Genomic DNA, 19,791 nt, shown 5'->3' with positions numbered 1-19,791 from the left:
TCTCTTTTTTCAGATGATTTTTCTTTATAGTGTAATTTGCAGGGTCATCTTAGCTTCCTCATTTTCACTTTCTTCACATATTAAATAAACAATACTTACCCTTGGGATATTGTGAAATTGAAGAACATCCATTACGTGTGTGAGGCTCCTTGAATGGCAAAAGATACTGAGTGAAATCAAAGTGCTGTCATTATTCTCTTTGCAAAAATGGAGAGGGAAATCCAGCAAGGTCAAGTGAGTTTTAGCTAACCTGAGTGGGCAGTGCCAGGGATTAATATTCACAGAGAAAGGCATGTTGTTTGCCCCACTCTAGCCATGCTGGTTACCCTCCTTCAGCCAATTTTGAAACACACACCAGCCAACTTGAATTAACATCATTCAAGCAATTCATAAGAGAAGATGTCAAATGCCTTGCTGAAGTAGGAATAGATATCAGTGCCATTCTCTCCATTGCCTTTCCTGGCAATTCTGCTGCAAATGATAATCCAATTTGCTGGGATTTATTTATTTTCATCACTCTTTTTGCAATGATATGAGGTGGTTATTACCCCCAACCTCTGGGCACATGTACAGTTGTTAATGTAGAAATTTAAAACATTAACATGTTTTCCAGCTGGGGTTGGCCCATTTACCTCAATCAAACAAGAACCTGATTGAACAGCTGGGTCTTGCAGTGTGCCCCAAAGGCCAACAGAGACTGGTTCTTTGTAGGGGTTACAACTCAGTCATGATCAGAGATGGCAGCTAGAAAACTCTGTCTGGGTGACTTGTGACCCAAATCTTGTGGCCATTCTTGGATGTGTCTTTCTCTAGCAATCAGGATCTCATCAAGTTTAGCCACTGGAGACTCAACACATAATTCATTTCCACATCACTGGCAACATATATTAACACCATCACTAGCCTCTTTGGTTGTAGCTTGAAGAAAGCAGCTTTTGACTTAGGTATAGAATAAGGATCTGTGTGGGCACCTTGAGAGCTTTTAGTTGAATCTTACTGGTATTACAAAGACTGAGCATGTTCTGCAGATAAATGAAGAGAGGAAATACAGCTGAAGGTCTTATCTAAGGATGGAACCTTTCTTTATTCTGGATCTAGACAGTCCTTATCGCCTAACACTTAACTCCAGATAATGGCAGAACTTTAGTAAAGATAATTCAATGATTACAATATTTCCAATTTTTCTTGGTTAACACAAGTTGACATTTTAAAGATTTGGAGAATCAAATATCTAGGGGCAGGATAAAGAGAGGAACATAGTCCCTGAACTTTTTGAATCTTTAGGTGACTCTAGGACCAACTTCATAAGTAAATGGGCATATTCATCTATCATAGAAGTGAGAGGCAAAGAGTCTGCTCCTTCCCCAAAGTTTCCAAGGTATTTTAGTATATTCATGCTGGCCTGGAACCCCACTAGGATTCTTTGAGTAGCAGTACCCTTGGAGATCTCAAAGTTTCACTTGTTGTCAGCTCCAGGGTCAGGTGAGGGCTGTAGTGGACAAGACTCCTTTCCCTGGGTGCTTTGTAACAATCTGCAGGTGGCCTTGTTGCAGTTACTTAGCCTCTGAACTATATGGATTTGTCCTGCTTTGAACTGCAGACACGTTTAAAGGAGAAATAACGATAATGACAGCAGTAACAGAAAACCTTAACAAACACTACCATTGTGAAATGTGTCACATATTCTTAATAGCTGGGGCTGAGGTTTAACTGGTAAAAATACAATACAGCATTGCCATCTTGCATAGATTGCAAAAGCACAGACAGAAAATTGCTATCTTAAACCAAAAACAGAAAATTACCATCTTAATCTAAATTTCTCTACTTTTTTTTTATAAAGACATGCATTTATTCTTTTTTTCCAATTAACTATGTACCTTTATTTTAATTTTTTTTCATTTTTTTATCATAAACAAATGGGATACATGTTGTTTCTTTGTACATGGAGTCAAGGCATACCATTTGTGTAATCATAAATTTACATAGGGTAATGTTGTTTGATTCATTCTGTTATTTTTTTCCTTCCCCCCACCACTCCCACCCCTCTTTTCCCTCTATACAGTCCTTCCTTCCTCCATTCTTGCCACCCTCCCTAACCCTAACCCTAAACCTAAACTCTAACCCTAATGCTAACCCCTCCCACCCCCCATTATATGTCCTCATCCGTTTATCAGCGAGATCATTCGTCCTTTAGTTTTTTGAGATTGGCTTATTCACTTAGCATGATATTCTCCAATTTCATCCATTTGCCTGCAAATGCCATAATTTTATCATTCTTTATGGCAGAGTAATATTCCATTGTATATATATATGCCACAGTTTCTTTATCCATTCATCAACTGAAGGACATCTAGGTTGGTTCCACAATCTGGCTATGGTGAATTGAGCAGCAATGAACATTGATGTGGCTGTATCTCTGTAGTATGCTGATTTTAAGTCCTTTGGATATAGGCCAAGGAGTGGGATAGCTGGGTCAAATGGTGTTTCCATTCCAAGCTTTCTGAGGAATCTCCATACTGCTTTCCAGAGTGGCTGCACTAATTTGCAACCCCACCAGCAATGTATGAGTGTACCTTTCTCCCCACATCCTCGCCAACACCTGTTGTTGCTTGTGTTCTTGATAATCGCCATTCTAATTGGGGTGAGATGGAATCTTAGGGTAGTTTTGATTTGCATTTCTCTTATTACTAGAGATGTTGAACATTTTTTCTACTTCTTAAACATTAGACACAGGAAACACTAAGGAAGTAAGCTGAGTTCCTCAGACCCTTTGCAATGAATGGTGTTGGTATGGCCATGAATGATAACAGCAAAAAAAAGGTTCTCAGGTTACAAAAATGAAGAGAAACTTAAGTTGTAGCTTCACAATTCCTATCGCTATCTCACACACTATAATAAAGAGCTACTCCAGCCTTAGCCACCCCTGTTCTCAATCTGCAACTACATGCAGTTTCTTATCACATGTGGGATGTCTACACGTGTCCTTCAGGTGACAATTTCAAGCACAAGTTTTGCTGAAGGCAGCTCAGATTTTGGTTCCTAACAATAATGGTGCAGAAAAGACAATCATCTATGCAATATGGATACTTAAGTTTGCATTACAAAAACAAGAGCTAGAATAGCAAAGTTATTGTTGATGTCTTCTCAAAAGGAAAGAACAGGGAAACCACATTTTTAGGGTCTGCTAGCAGACTTGGTGCACCCATTGTTTTTTTTTTTTTTGCTTCCAGGTGACAACTTGAAAATGTAAATCAGGATATAGAGCCCAAGATAATAAGCAGTTGTTTTCTAGTCCCAGTAATTAAAAATAATTATATTTGTATTAATCAGGAAGGTTTTAAAAATCACATTTTGTCACTAAGTTCACTGTGGAGACCCTTTATCATGATAAGAAAGTTCTCTTCTCTTCCATGTTGTTAAAAAGTTCATTTTTCTTTGGTTGTTTTAGTTGAAAATCATGAATTGATATTCTTTAGCTACTAAAATGATTATATTACTCCAGTTTAATCTGTTAATGAGATAAATTCCATTAATAGACTTTTCTAATGTTGAACCAACCTTGAATTCCTGGAGTAAGTCCAATTTTGTAGTTTATAAAATACCAGATTAAAATTTTCTTTTTTGAAGGATTTTAAGTCTGTATTCATAAAAGCTATTGGTCTGCAATTTCCTCCCTGTTTACATGGTCCTTGTCTTGAATGGTATCAAACCTTCTGAATTAGTTGGGAAGTCCTTCTCTGAACGAGTTTGTAAAAGATTGGCAGATTACCCTTGTATGAGGGTAGAACTTGCCCCAAGAAGCAATTTTTATCTACTGTTACTCATTTAAAGTTTTAAGTTTTTCCTCTAAGTTCTATATTAAACATATCCCACAAGCTCTGATATATTGTATTTCAATTATCAATTGCCTCTAAACATTTTAAGTTCAAAGTTTAATTTCTTTTTGGATCCAAGGATTTGGAAGTATGCTTTTAACTTCCAAATATATAGGATTTAGCCATCCTTTTTTGGCTTTGGTTTTTCTTAGTTTTACTATGGTTAGAAAATTACACCACTCCTTTGAAATTTGTTGAGATTTGTTTAAAGGCCTAGTAGAGGATCAATTTTTGTAAATTATTTCAATTATATTTGAAAAAGACAGTTTTTTGTATATGTCTTGGAGGTTTTACCTACAGTGGCTGAGTTCCATGAGAATGCTTTATTGGTACAAACACAGGTGGTCACAACAGGAGGAACTAGGAACAGTAGAGCTGCTTAGAAAAATGTTCAGATTTCCTGATATATTCTAGGTCTTTCACCTAAAGACTGGAGTTGTGTCTTCATGTTCTTAAAGTGTACATCTGTGATACAACCTTGCTTTTTAATATTAGGCAAAACAATTAGGAGAAATTTTAAGCACTGTGCTGCCTGGTCTGGAGGCTTCTCAGCTATCTTTTCTAAACCTCCCTTCCTTGATATGAATGGTACAAATAAAAATGTCATCTCCCAGGACTTACCAGTTCTTCAAGCATTTGGATAGAAAGAACCTTGCTGGATCAGAAATATCTAGAATCAGGCACACACACATGACATCAATGCTAATGCAGTGGCCTATTTTATTAGGTTCTGGCTGCTGGGTGACACAGGTTGTGCTGAAAAAGACCAGTGAGTGACAGAATTCCCAGCATCTTCACTCCAGCAGAGCCTGTTAATAACTTCTGTGGAAAGGATGACTTGATCTGTCCTTACACTTCAACAGACTTCTCAGAAATCCAGTTCGGTCCATGAGAGGACATTGTTTATGTGGGGACAAGTGGGGAAAGCAGCAGAGCCTGAGAACCAGGAGACGGTTCAGAGTGTTCACTGACTGAGGGTAAATGTGTGCTGACTCAAGGAGCCATTCATTCATTCACTCATTTATTCATATAGTTGCTGGATCTGAACCACTGAATTAACCATAAAAGACTGGTTTCAGATATCAGGTTTAGTTTCAGTTCCATTCAGTATCAGAAGAAAACAAGAAACACCTAACATATAGAAAAATCATAGTCCCTATGTCCTAACTCACAGAGTCAGATATAAATAAATGCAAAAGAAAAAGATTCTCAGAATGCAGACAGGCATGAGGGGCTAAGAGTCAGGGGCCCTGGGGAGTGGGAGGGGAGACAAGAGTGAGGGGCTGGGCTTAGCTCAGTGATCTGACTTCTCAATTTGATTGAAACAATACAATAAATGGGTGGAATTAGGGGCTCACTAAGGCCCTTCCTTGTCCTAACATTCTGTATTTTGCATTGCTCTTGTTGTAACCATAATGGTAAAAATATCCTTTCTAAATTTTATATCTAAAGCAGAATTCCCATTATGATCATATTCTACTTTCTCTTCCTTTTTTTTTTTTTTTTTTTAACTGTGAATGGGTTGTGTAGTTAAAGAAAAGCATAGGTTTCATAAGAGAAATGGCTAGCAAATCGTGGACTTAAGATCAGGCAAGTCATTCTCCAGCTTGGCTAAAGACTGGTCTCATCATGAAGGACCCAAGGGCCCAAAAGGAAAAAAGACCAAAGTTAGAGGCTCTCCTTAACATCTTCTTCTGAATTCAGTCAGTTCATATTACCAAAGGTAGAGTGATAAAACTCTATCTCGAACACCCCCTTTTCTTTTCCCCCAAGTAATAAAAAGGAGGACTGCTGGGGAAAAATGGTAAAGAGAAGTTCAGAAGGACAAATCTCTATGGAGTCTACATTTAGGCCATTACTAAAACCTTCCTGACATAAATTGTGAGTAGCACTGAAGAGGTAAGCAGACGTAGGGAAGAAATATAGAGGAGAGAGAAAAGAGAACAAGGTGTACAGACAATGAACGAAGGACAAAATCGCAGTGTACCGTTGTGTTTAAATGTCTGGAAGTGTGTAATGCACCATCTTGGTAAATCACTTGCTCAGGATAAAATGTAAATCATGGGTGGAAACATACATACCCTGACGTGGAAATGAGAGTTTCCCTCCTCACAAGTGAAACTCCCTCTGACTGAACATCTGATTAATATCTGGCTTTAAATAAATGAAGGTGGTGTTGATGGTGAAGGTCTAAGAAAAAGACTTGTGGATATGTGGCAGGACCGTAGGGCAAATTAAGAAAACAAAAGGAAGACTAAGATAAAGCTCTGAAAAGTCACCATGTTGGTCTTTCATTTTAAAACCTTCATGATGCAGGTGTTTTCACTGATCAGATGAGAGAAGTGGGTGGTCTACAAAGTGAAGACCAGATTGGGCACTAACTTTTAAGTTTCCCCTGATGACTATTCAGGGTGCTTTGTTAAACAGAGGAGAAAACATAGTCTTTAACTAACCATCGAACATCTTGGAAGCTATTTCCCATTCCACACTTTGGTTACAGTTCCAGAAACTTTAACTATGTTTGGCTATCCCACTGCTCAATTCTTAGAAGTGATCGGACACTGTTATGTTTTTATGTACCTAGAGAAAAGGACTGGAAGGAGACATGCGGATGTTAACAGATCTGGGTAGTGGTGGCTCTATGCATGCTTTTTGTTTCCTATTATGTTTCTTTTATGTTTCCAAGTTTTCTGCATTGGGCATGTGTTCTTTAGCAAAATGGAAAATAAAACAAAAAACTGAAATGACAAAACTGGCTCAGGAAAATTATAATCCCACCTATGTTTCTCTCCCTTTGTGTATTCTCTTATCCAGATAAAGAGGAGTTTTTTCTGACTCGTTCTTTGTTTCCAAGTTGTGTTCCTTTGCCCACACCACATTACTCCCTGCTTCCTCTTCACAGCCTTCATTTCTGATGAGAAAGAAATTGGCCCGTCTTTCTAATCCCCCAGTGGCCTCTCCTAACCAGCTGCATACAGAAGGCCCTGGAGCTCAATGCCCTCCCAACTGCAGCCCAATTGGAGAGGCTGATAATTGCAAGACTCTGGCTGGGAGCAGGACACCTGCTGTATGCAGGCAGCCATGGTGCTGGCAGGGTTCAGGGCTTCCCTGTGAAGGAGTAGGCTTCTGTGCACTGGCAGGCTAAGAAGAGAGAAAGTCAAGGCCAGACCATCAGGATTCGTTTTAGCATCTATGGCTGGAAGGAGAGAGACAGCAGTGGTCAAGCAGAGTAGAAGGCTAGAATGTGTCTGAGGCAGAAGTCTGTCTTGATTTACTACATTTAAGAAAAGATCCATTTCTCTATAAATCTGTACTCATAGTGTGATATGGCCTATAAGTCAGGAGGCAATTTCCAAAAGAGGTGGTGAAAGGGAAGGTCATTCAAAGGTTATCCAACCACTGCTGCTGGGGGAGTCGGGAAAAGCAGTTCCTCAAGCCCAGGAATGGCTGCAAGTTGACTAGAGATTCAGGGTTTCCCCTGCAGATGTCAGAGAAAGCCACAGAAGGCAGAAGCCAGATGATTGTAATGGTCTGCAGGGCAATGCCATTATTTCTACTCCTGGCTCCCACATTGATTTGTCTGCTGGCCTCATTATTTTTAGAAGGAATGATTACTAATGAGGATGCATTTGATGATCAGATTAATTAATGGCAGAGTGGGATAACTAATGATGAGATGAAACCTCCCATAGTTAAATTTTATTAGGCTTCTTTTTCCCTTCCCAGAAAATGAAGAGATTTATTTTTGCAGTTCGAATTTAATAGCTAAAAGCTACATGTATGTTATTTTCCTTTGGCTAGCTCTTACTCTGCTAATGCAAAGACCAAATTAAGGGCTGTGACACTGAGTCAGAAAACTGGCCATGGGCTTTTGCCATAGTATTGTTATAATGAACAAACACTTGAAGGATAGAACTTCCCAGGTTTTGGGAGCTGGGGGTGTAGCTTGCCTACATGCTCTAGGCCCTGGGTTCAATTCTCAGCACCACAAACCAACCAAAAACATCAAAAAGGAAACTTCCCAGGCTTCTGCTATCATGGTTACTGTAGTTCTAAGGCACTATTTTCAGAGAAGGTCTCAGAAAGTTCTGGGACAACACAAGGAGCATAGGAGCTGTGGCCAGACAGTTCTGAGCTGGAGTTCAGTCTCTGCCCCGTGTACCTGCACACTGGGCCAGTTGCTTGACACCTGTAAGTCTGTTTCTTTCTGGACAAACTGGCCTGGGCTCATGCTGAGCTGTTGTAAAGATTGAGTAAAATAGTCTATAGGTGCTTCTGAAGGGAGTAGCCTTCCTCCTATAAGTGGCACAAGAGCAATAGCACGGGCCATATAGGATCATGGAACTATTGGTCTGGACTCATCCACACTTACTCTGTGAATCCTGAGTCTTCTCTTAACTTTCTGCAGCTCTTCATATTTTTAGCTGCAATATGGCAGTTGTAGTCTGCATCTGCATAGAAACTTTTCGAATTGGGTTTGCAGATGTGGATTCACTGTATAACAGCTAAGCCTCAGTGAGGTTGGAAGGACTCATTCTCCAGGTGAAGAAACTAGGCTCAGACATCCTGATGGCACCAAAGTAGAACAAAAACAGTGAAGCCAGAGCCACCTTTTCCTCCCACTAGGTCAGTGTTTTCATCTTATTATTCATGCCCTCAATGGTGTGAACACAGCTCCCTTCTTCCCTCAGAGAAGATAGCAAGGTACCCCATGGTCCATCCTTGCTTGAAATTGCTTAAAAAAAAAATAAAAACCTTAGGGAGGTTCCCCTCTCCATTACCTTCACTTTTAGTCTTTCTGTCTAGTTCAGAATCAAACAGGAAAGTGCTTTGAAAACTCCCAAGCCCCTAACAGATGTCAGGTGCAATCATTTCAAACAGGCAGGACTTTGTAATGTAAAGCCCTGGGCCAAGAATTAGAGAATTGGTTTCTATTCCTGGTTCCAAGTATAGCCAACAGTCTCTGTAAGAGTCTCCTGCTGAACTGGGATACCTACCTTCTTCTCCAGGTGTAAGGGGGAAGGCATGCTGCAAATGTCAGAGCATGCGCATGCTGCCAGCAGAAACTCTACAAATGACCTTGAGGAAGCTAATGAATTTTCATCATGTGAGCTGCTATTATAATGCACCAACCCTAGGTAGGTGCCTGAAGAATGGCAAGAAAATGAAATGACAAACTCTGGGATAATGAAAAGGGAGGTCACGGTGGACTCAAAATTTGGTGGCTCATGTGAGCCCTGATGTTTAGACACTGGACCCTTTTAAAGCCCCATCATCTGAGAGATGTCTGTGCTATGTGATTTTTCTGATTCAAGTAAAAGGCCAGTGGATTTTAATGTGAATGTGGGAAATGTCTTGCAAATTATTTTCCATGCAAAAAAAAAAAAAAAAAAAAAAGGAACTGCATCTGCATCTGGGTAGTTGAAATGGAATCAGATAAATGTGGGGTATGTCTGCAGTCACAGCTTATAAAGACTCCAGGTTTTTATATGTGTGTGTCTATTTATACATGCACATATTTTTGAACTTTTTAGAGCTGAAGGCTTTACTCACAGAAGTCCTGTGGCTCTGCACTATAATGATGATATTTTTTTGCCCTGCCCAGTGGTACTGAATTCTTAAGTGCATGGATGTATAATGCTTTCATATATTAAAGACATTATGATAACATTGCTAAAAGCTTCTTCCTGGATGAGTCAACTATGAGATCATCACAGATATATTATTATTCTTTCCAACTGGTCATTTCTGATAGTCATAGACTCTACTTAGAAAGTAGATTTTTTTTTAGTTTTTCATATGCCACATCTAGCATTGAGATATTACATAAGAGTCCTTAAGATATAATTTATTATAAAAAATACTGAATTTCTTCTTTTAGAGGGATTTCTCCTTTTTGATTGTCCTTCTGTGTTTGTGCCAGCTTATTGTTTTAAAGTGTTAACAATAGATGAAGAACTAATGGTTCTTCCACAGCATCTTCCCATATCTCTGCATGTCCTTCTCAACCTGATTTGGACATTTTCTACTCTTCTACTTTCTGCACAGTCACTGGGCGCTTAGTTTCCTCTGTACTATCAGTTTTGGTTTTTCTCTCTCTCTCTCTCTTTTTTTTTTCTTCTTCAGTTCCCTGCCCCCTTTGTCTTCTAGGACCATGGAACAGAGCCTGGGTGGCTAGCAGAGTAAGCCATTCCTCTATCTTCCAGCCCATTTCAGCCCCTTCATGTCTCCTTTTCCTGAATGCTTGTCTGCCTTCCTTTTCCTCCAACTCCATTTTAATTTGTGCCTTTGCCTTCTTTACTCCAAAACATGCTGCTTTAAGTTCCCTTCATGAAACCTGCTTGCTGTTCTTTCTTTCCTTCTATTTCTGGATGGCCAGAATAATTTGTAACACTGTCCCCACCTCTCCACCCGGGCCACGGGCTAATCAAGAATTTATTCAAAGACTGGGTTAAAGTTAAAAGCCCCAAAACAGGTTCCTGTTCAAGACATCAGATGCCGTGTGTGTGTGTGTGTGTGTGTGTGTGTGTGTGTGTGTGTTTTCCCGTCCTCTAGGAATTTGATTCAAATATCTGTCAGTGAAAAAAATTATATGAGCAAGCAGAAAAGAAAGGGAATTCCAGGGAGTTCATACTACATGACAGGTTTTGCACTTGTAGCATCCTCTGCTTGCCTAAAAATGGAGCCTGCTGGTCAGTGAGCCCCCAGCTACCATGTGGGAGAAAGACTCAGTCAGGCAGGAGCGCTGGATGCAGCAATGAGCAGACTGCCTGTTTAAACAGACAGATGGCCAATCACCACCTCACTCATGAAGAAGCCTGAGTATGAAAGAGACTAAAATTCAAAAACCAAACAGCCAATACTGGAATTAATGGAAATGACTCGGGAATAAAAGGAATTTAAAAAATTCTAATTAGTATTCTCAAAAAGAGTTGAGAAGATACTTCAACCATTAAAAAAAAAAAAAAGAATATGACTACATGAAAAGAGAATAATCACAGAACAAAATAAACTTTTGGAAATAACATAATTATCAAACAGAAACTTCAATGGAAAGGATAAAAGAAAAAGTTAAAACAGAAAATGTTAGAAAATGGGTAAAGAACATCATCCTTGTAGGTCCATTTCTGAATGGTGGTTATTTCAGAAAAAAAATGAAAACCTGAAAGGAGCCCATTGTGGTGGTGCATGCCCATAATCCCAGCCGCTCAGGAGGCTGAGGCAGGAGGATCATGAGTTCAAAGCCACCTCAGCAACTTAGCAAGGCCCTAAGCAACTCAGTGGGACCCCGTGTCTAAATAAAACACAAAAAAGGGCTGGGGATGTGGCTCAGTGGTTAAGTGCCCCTGAGTTCAATCCCTGGTACCAAAAAAACAAAACAAAACAAAACAAACAAACAACAACAACAAAAAACAAATAAAACCTGAAATGGAAGATCTGGAGACTATCATGCCAAGTTAAATAAGCCAATCCCCCAAAACCAAAAGCCGAATGGTCTCTCTGATATGTAGATGCTAAGCCACAACGGGCAGGCGGTGGGGGCAGAAGTTCAATGGATTAGACCAAGGGGAATAAAGGGCAAGGAGAGGGGATGAGAACAGGAAAGACAGTGGAATGAATTTTGACGTAACTTTCCTAGGTACAGTATATGAATACACCACAGTGAAACTCTACATCGTGTACATCCATAAAACGGAGATCCTCATTAGAGTAAGACATACTCCATGCTATATGTCAAAACTCTACTGTCATGGATAACTAAAAGGAACAAACAAATGAAAAAAAAATGAAAACCTGAAAACAAAAGTGAAAAAATGATCAAGAAAATGGAAAGATTTCTGCTGCAAACAAGCGCCTGTGGTGTGCGGTCGCCCATCTCTGCTAGCACACCTTCTCAAGTGGGCTGGAAGAACTGGGTCTGCTGCACGTTTAAGGATTTCCATGGCTTTCATGAGATTTGTTTTTTAAAAACATGATCTATTCCTGTAAAATTTTTTAATCATCAGGAGCAGCAATATCTGTGCCCCAGTCACCTTCACTGCATCAAGATGCCACCTTCACCTCCACATTCAGTCTCCCCACCACGGCCATCTTCACCTCCACAGCTACCACTGACACCCTGGGTTGACACTCCTGGTGTCATTATTACCATCTTGATTTGGACATATCCACTTCATACTTCATTACATGTGAGTGTAGGGGAGCAACTGAGTGTGAGCTTTTCTCTATCCCTAAAATAAAAAAGTACTTATTAAGCAATTAAATGTTGACTACACAATCTGCAGTCGGCCTGACTGACTTACTCCAGGGATGCACTCACTCACGCTCTACTTTGAAAACACTTACTGATTCCTTACTATGTACCCCAAAGACCTACTCTTGCCTGACATTTGACAAACTAACTGGGGTTGCTTCATACTTGGGGAAAGCAAGTGATACAATTCTCCAGGTTCCATGAAGTCAGTCTGAATTAGTGAGACTCTGTAATGCAAATACAGAAAATCACACATATGTTCTTTGATTATAAGGCAAAAAATACTTGCTATTTCCCACCCCGCCCCCAGATCCTCCCCTGCTGAAGGTTTTTAAAGACAGCTGACAAGCACTGGGCCTTACTAATGTCGAGCTAAGAGCGTTAGAGAGACATTGCTCCACACAGGCCAGTGGTTTGCGGGCCTAAGACAACTGGTCTTCAGACTGGATTTGCTAACATTACTGAAAAAGCATCAGATTGAAGTATTTATGAAGGAGTCTTCCCACAATCATCATTAGTCATACATGGTTTTATGATCAGCAGTTTTTAATGACATCCTGTTGTTATCTGAATATCTAGCAGTCATGTCAATATGATTTACAGAGGCTTTGAAAGGAGTTCTGATTTTAAAATTTATTATTTAAAAATATGATATTTGACCTATCCTCATGAATGAAAGCAAAAATATTATTTAAACTTAGGTGTGGATACCACTATGGACTTACTTCTAGGGCTAAAAATGATAAAATCAACTGATGAGGATGCAGGACAACTGGAATGCCTGAGCAGACCCATGAGAACACACAATGGTACGAGAGCTGTGGGAAGCAGCTTGACAGTTTCTTAAAAAGTTAAACTTGCTTATAAATGACCCAGCAATCCTACTTCTCCATATTTACACAAGTGAAATGAAACGTATCTAAATAAAAAGCCTGTCACTGAATAGTTATAGTAGATTTATTCACATTTGCCCCAAACTGGAAACCACGCGAATGGCAACCAGGTAAACAAACTAAAGTTCTTCCCTGCAATGGAATACTACCAAACATAAAAAGGAGTAAATTTCTTTTTTTTTTTTTTTATTATTTAACTTTTTTTTTTAAATTTGTTCTAATTATTTGTTATATGCTCAGCAAGCAATATGGATGAATCTCAAATTCAACATGCTAAGTGAAGGGAGTCAGGCTCAACAGGTTGCATATTGTGAGATTCCTCCAATGGGACATTCTGGAAGTGGCAAGACCAAAAGGCTGGAACACAGAGCAGGAGTTGCTAGGAGTGAGGATGACTAACAGGTGGTATGAGAGAATGGTGATGGATATGACTTACAATGATTGTGGCAGTGATGGCTATGTCACTGTATATATTTGTCAAAATTTCACATGACTAAACACCTAAAAAGAGTAAATTTTATCACATATAATTTTACCTCAATAATCTTAACAATTCAGTGTAACCTGAAGATTTGAAACAAGAGTTTAAAATATGTTCATTCTTATCACCTAAAGAAACAAATGAAAATAAAAATAATGGTGCTATCCCCACAGCAGAGACGTGGGGATAACTTCACTGCCATCTTATGATGTGGTAAAGGCTCCCACGTTATCATGGCTATGAGTTATTGTTCCCTTTTGTATGAACCTCAAATCTTATTTAATCGTGACTCATATGCAGTGCAAGGGGAACTCAGTCGCCCAAAAGTCTTTCATTTTTAGGAATCTTACCCAAGTTTTCTTGTTGAACTTGTGAGAAATTATAAGTGAACTATCCTTAAGGGATTAAAAGAAGAAAAGTTCAAAACTTTGTGGCTAAACTTGAAGGAAATTCTAAAAAATGTCTTCTAGTTCTTAGGTCACTGAGGTTCTTTATTCTGTTTTTTGTTTGTTTTTGTTCAGAAATAATTTCCCAAATGTAGATGGATTGAGGAACCAAGGACATATAGAAGGTTTATGGTTAGAATCTTAATTGTCCCCCTCAGGTCCACATGCACATGTGGTGTTATTGGGAGGTGGTGGATCCATTAAGAGGCGGGCTTAGCTGGAGGAAGTTAGGTCATTGGGAGTGGGCCCTTGAAGGGGATATTGGACTCCTGCCCCTCTCTCTCTTTCTCTTTGCTTCCTGGTTGCCAAGAGTCAGCAGCTCAGGAGCTCCTACCATGATGTTCTGCCTTAAAACAGGCCCAAAAGCAACAGAGCCAACTGACCATGTACTGAAACCTCTGAAACTGAGACAAAATAAATTTTTCCTCCTTATAAGATGATTTATCTCAGGTAGTTTTTACAGCCAAAGAAAACTAACACAGGAGGCTAGCCCCTCCTCCTCCTCTCCTTGCTGGTTGTGGGGGAGACCCTGGTTTCCTAAGTGGATAGTGGGCAGATTGAGAGGTTTTAAAATCAGGAGAATCCTTAGTGCTAGAATTCAAATGAGCAAGCTGTGGTCATTCATTCTCATGTGACAAGATAGGATAGAAACAGGACTCTTAAAAAAGCACCCATCAGAGCTGTATTAGAGATGTGCTGCCAGATATAGTCATGCATCCACCTAACAGCCAGTACAAACTAAGGCAGCGGCAGATGCTGTGGCTTGAGAGCTTCCGTGTGCTAAGGAAGTCCCACACGCAGCCCTAGGTCACATCTTATCCCTCGCCTTCTCTGACTTCTTTCAGATTTAAATCTTCGGCAGCCTTAAAGGTTTTACCTCTCTTAATCTTTTCTGGAGGAAAAGAGTGCCTGGTGCTTGAAGTGTGTCAGTAGTTTGCAGGCTATGTCAAGGCGTCATGTTCTTTGGAGAAATCTCCAGATTCTCATCCTGGCAACTCCCTCTTCCCCCCACCCCAACCCATGTTGGGGCATATGGACAACCCTGGGGCCTCACACAGCAGCTGTTACATCGATTTCCAAGTGCAGGGACCTGAGCAACGACTATAATGACATTTTCCTGGCTGGCTCTGACCTCTGAATCTCACTGATTAGTCTAACACACACTGTGAACATCAACCAGTTAGGACTCAAAGCCAAGTCTCAAAAATTGCTTTAAAATGGCAAGAGATGTTTAAGACATAATTTCTGTGACCTGGCCATTAACGTGCTCACTTCCCAATCCGTGATTCTTTTTTATATCTTTCCCTCTCAATTATTTTTCCCTGCGTGGCTCATGTTTCTGTGGTAGTTATCCCTAATCACTGGAACACTTTTCTAGGCAATTCAAGTTCCTGGGCTTAGAGAGCAGTCAATATGGGTGGGAGAAATTGAAAACAAAGGATCCTACTTACTAAATATTTCAAAATTTCTCTTGTTTAAATAAAAACAATCATTTTTTCCCCCAGAAAATATTGGTGGGATTTGAATATTCAGAGGGGTCATTAAAAAATACCCAGGTGGAATGATGATAATTTATGCTCTATTATTCTAAGATGACTCAAAGGCCCAAACATCTTAAGAACATAATTATCAATTAATGTATTCAGATACAAATCCAGTTACGAATCTTGGATTTGATTCCACTACTTCCATCACTCAAGCTTTCGTCTCTCTTCCACCTCTTATTTTCCACAACATATGCTCACATTTTATACTCCAAAGTCCACAGTCTTCCTCTCCTTTGTCACAATTCCCATAAATACATAGCCTTAGATTCGGTTTGCCAGGTTCAAATCTGGCACTCTAAAGTCACCCAGCTTCACCCCCAGGGCATTCTCCATTCCATCAACAAGCAAGTCTTACAAATGACCAGACCCTAAGTGTGACCCAGAGTCAGAAACAAAAGAGCTTATATTTATATCGATCTTACAAACAAAACAACCTGCTTTCATAAACATCACTGGTCATGCTTTGAATGTGAAGTTCAGTGATTATGGACACCTTGCTCTATGATCAGCCAGGATTTGCTGACCATTTCCCATGAGGCCATGCTTCACATACAACCTTTTACCCCCCTAAATTCTTTCCCTTTATTTCCTACCTCCAGGGCAAATTTTTTCAACTTATTTCTTAAGCTTGGTTTCTCTCCAGATTCAACCCTTCCATAAAGTGCCACAGGCACTTTCCTTTCCTGTGAACTTAGCTTTCTGGTTGTTGTTTTTTCTACTTCATCTTTTCTGGTAAATGGCTGCCAATGTGCTCCCACTGAATACACATATCCTTTCCTCTTAAAAAAAAAAAAAAAAAAATGCCGGGCCTGGTACCTGCTGCATGCCTTGCATGGTTTGCTGCAGGAACTGCAGCTGCTGGTCCTTAGTGAGGTTTTCTTCTGTTCGAAAAAGCTGCTCTTTCTCTTGTTTCAGCAGCTCCACCTCATTCCTGTAGGCGTCCAGCTGCCAACGGAGACTGTCATTCTCTTCTTTCAGAGCATAGGCCTGAGCAGCCAGGGCTGAGGGACAAACAGAAAGAGTTCAAATGAGTTACATTCTTACTTAGATTGAGGTCTTTAGTGGGAAAGGGAGTCTCTCGCCTAACTCGTAACATTCACACTGTACCAGCTCAGAAAGAAGACCCAAATGTCTTCCCTTGGGGCTCTTTATTTTGCATTTGGTAAGCATCACTTCTGTTGGATTTTTTTAAATTTTATTTTTGTAGCACTGGGGATGGAACTCAGGGCTTTGCACATGGTAGGCAAGCACTCTACCACCGAGTTACACTCTCAACCCCTCTTATGGACTTTTAATCTCCAATATTTGCCCTGTCTTATGTATGAATGCTTCTTGTAGGCACAGATCCATTCTTTCCAATTCTTGTCTCTTGACCTCTTCCCCAACCCCAGATGCCCTCACAGAAACTGGCCCTTGTTGCTCAGTGATGAGGATTTTCAGAATTTCAGGCAACAATCACATCTACCACACTGTTGTCAGCTCTCAGTTTGCAGAATTGCTCTGCTCCTTGGAGTGCTGCTTTCTTTCAGATAATCAGCTGTTCCCTTCCACAGGTTGAGGCATGCAGCAGCCTCCCAGGGGAAAGGAATTTATATGCACACCACTCCTTCCTGCTCTACTGCTGGGACAAATTGCACAAATTGTTTTCTCTAACTCCTATCAGAATGGTAACCTAGTTCCATCTGTTTCACCAACAGATTAAAACTCTTTTCCCTGCAAGGCTGAGTGGTTCCTCTCCTTCTCCTCCTCCTCCTCCCTGAAACCTGAAATTCCCTATGTGTAAACTCAGACTTCATTCACATCTCCATCTCACTGAGAAACCAAGACAGTTCACTCAGGGTCTTACACATCCCAAGGCTTCAGAAAGGGCTGAAGCTCAATAGAAGACAGAGTGGTACAAAACAAAGATAGAAGAGGGGAATCCATCTCCATAGTTTCTATCCTCTTCCCTCAGGGTCTCTCCAGTGATAATAATGGCCTGCTGAACAGTGACAGCGCACCAGGCACTGGACCAAGACCTTCATCTGAACTGACACACTTAACCCTACTCCCCACTCAAGTCTAGGATGAAGGTGTTCTGATCCCCATTTTTACAGATGGCAGAAATGAGGCTCAGAGAAGGCAGATACTTCTTTGATCACACAAAGTGAGTAGCCGACAGAGTCTGCAAATCCAGACGGTCAGCACAGGAGTCCTTGCTCTCCATCACTGTGCCTCGTTGGTCCCCAAGGGTTTAATTTACCCACTGCTCAAAAACAGTTTCCTGTTCTCCCTTCTATTCTCCCATGGGTGTCCCATCATTCCTCTCCCCTCACAGAATTCTACTTTTGACAGCAAGAGAAAAGTGGATGAAAATCTGAAAAGCTTGTTATGAGAAACGTCTTCGTAGATGTGACCTCTGGTATGTAAGGACGTGCCACTGAGCATCAGGCTCTCAGCACCTGCTCATTTCAAACTCCGCCCCAATTTCCTGCGTCCAAGGGCCACATGGAGATCAGCCTCCCAGATGTTCCACCTGCACACTGTGGTAAAACGATCATAGGGCTTTACTGAGGTGCTCTGAGACCTCAGTGAATTCTCTCCACAAATATCAAACATCAAATTATGTTAATGATAGTTTTACAGTTAAGTGTTTTATGGTATTCCACTCTGCAAAATGATAATCTATGTATAGAGTACACACTGAAATACTAATCAAACAGAACGTGCAATTAACCAGGAAAGTCCCCACCTCAAGCCATTAGGCATCAATTAGTCAGCAAGCATTCACTGTATACTTCCCTGTGCCCAGGTCTGCCTGGGAATCTGGGATCACAAGATGTGGGGACAGGATATGTCTCTTCTATCAAATAACTTAAAATCAAATCGGAACTGACACATTTAAAAGGAAATGAATGCATTCACAGGAAGAGCAGCGTGACCACTGGTATAGAGTGGAATATGACAAAGGAAAACTCTCTATAGGAGTTTAGAGAAGACAAAGAAAAATGCAGACTGGAAGAACAGAAAGAGGACTTTGGAGGGCAGAAACTCCAGGACTGGGGAAGGATGGCTCAGCCAGGAACAAGATCATAAGCAAAAACCCTGAGATGAGACTCGAGGGCAGAATATTCAGGGCAGGAAGGAGAGAAGCTTGACCAAAAAGGCAAGTGTCCGCCTGGAAGCTGGGAGAGAACAATGAGCCACATCCGGGGCTGGCAGGAAGGTCAGGCTCAGTGGGGCGGCCAATTGCCAGCTAAAGGTGCCTGGGATAGCGGAAGGACACAATGAAATTGGTGATTTAGGAAGATTCGTTTGGCAATGGTGCGTGGAATGAACTGGAGGCTGAAGAGAATGAATAAAGGAAATTTTATTTGGTGTAAATGGGTGTGCAAAACCAAGGAGCAGCCAATTTTACAGTTCTCAGGGACATATAAAATCAGAAATGACCTAGGGCATACCCAGGAGCACAAGCTATTGCTTTTTTTTTTTTTTTTAAACATTGTGCAGCCTAACTTCAAAACTCTTCCACACCCCAAGATACCAACTCCTGACAACTCAGTTTACCAATCCACAAGGAAATGGTTATGAGGCATCGTTTGAAAGAAGGATGTTGTAATAGGGCAAAATCACAGAAAATGCAAATGATAAAAAAAGTGTTGGCACTACACAAGCACATTACTACATTTAGTGGCATTCAAAGACACTTAAGTCATTTCCTTAGGAAGCTCTATTTGGCCCCTTTTCAATTCAGAGTGGCATTTTTATTATCATAACTGATAGCAGGTGTTTGTGAAGAAATCGATTAGTATGCAGGGATGGAAATTACATTTTCCAAATGAATTGCATAGTCTGCAAGATATGCTGAAATCTGTGTAGCAAAATGCAGGCAGCTATAAAGCATGTGCCAGCAACATTATTTAAATAAATTATCTGAACATAAATACATATAGGAAAGCTCACCATCCATTATTTTAGGGACTCTCTTATAGGCCTATGGAATGGTACTGCTGAGAGTTCTTATTTTTGGCTAAGCCAAATGACCACTGTGCCTGCCAAGCAGGATACAATGCTGTTTGCATTCCAGGAATAGGAATGTGATGTAATTATGTTTAAAAGAGAAGGAAGGAAAGAAAGCTGTAATGCTCGCCCCATCAAAAAATTAAAAAAAAAAAAATCAATACTGTAGCCAATCCCATCATCGTTTTTATAATTGGGGCATTAACTGATTTATATTCCTGATTAAATGATTTCAAGCTTGATATTTACAAAAAAGTCTTGGTCATTCATGTGGCAGCAAAGTGGCTATCTTTCAA

At 40.3% G+C, this 19,791-nt stretch overlaps 1 protein-coding gene across 12 annotated transcripts in view; it reads right to left on the bottom strand.

Moving 5' to 3' along the window:
- Nucleotides 1-19,791, bottom strand: part of Enox1 (ecto-NOX disulfide-thiol exchanger 1) — a 531,696-nt gene that overhangs the window by 80,645 nt on the left and 431,260 nt on the right. For all 12 annotated transcript variants that reach the window (XM_047554196.1, XM_047554188.1, XM_047554186.1 and 9 more), the window contains one exon: nucleotides 16,313-16,497. In XM_047554196.1, coding sequence (XP_047410152.1) covers nucleotides 16,313-16,497 — 185 coding nt within the window. The remainder of the gene's footprint in view (nucleotides 1-16,312; nucleotides 16,498-19,791) is intronic.

Source organism: Sciurus carolinensis, chromosome 5 (assembly GCF_902686445.1).
Source record: "Sciurus carolinensis chromosome 5, mSciCar1.2, whole genome shotgun sequence".
NCBI lineage: Eukaryota > Metazoa > Chordata > Mammalia > Rodentia > Sciuridae > Sciurus > Sciurus carolinensis.
This window is presented reverse-complemented; position numbering and strand designations above follow the sequence as displayed.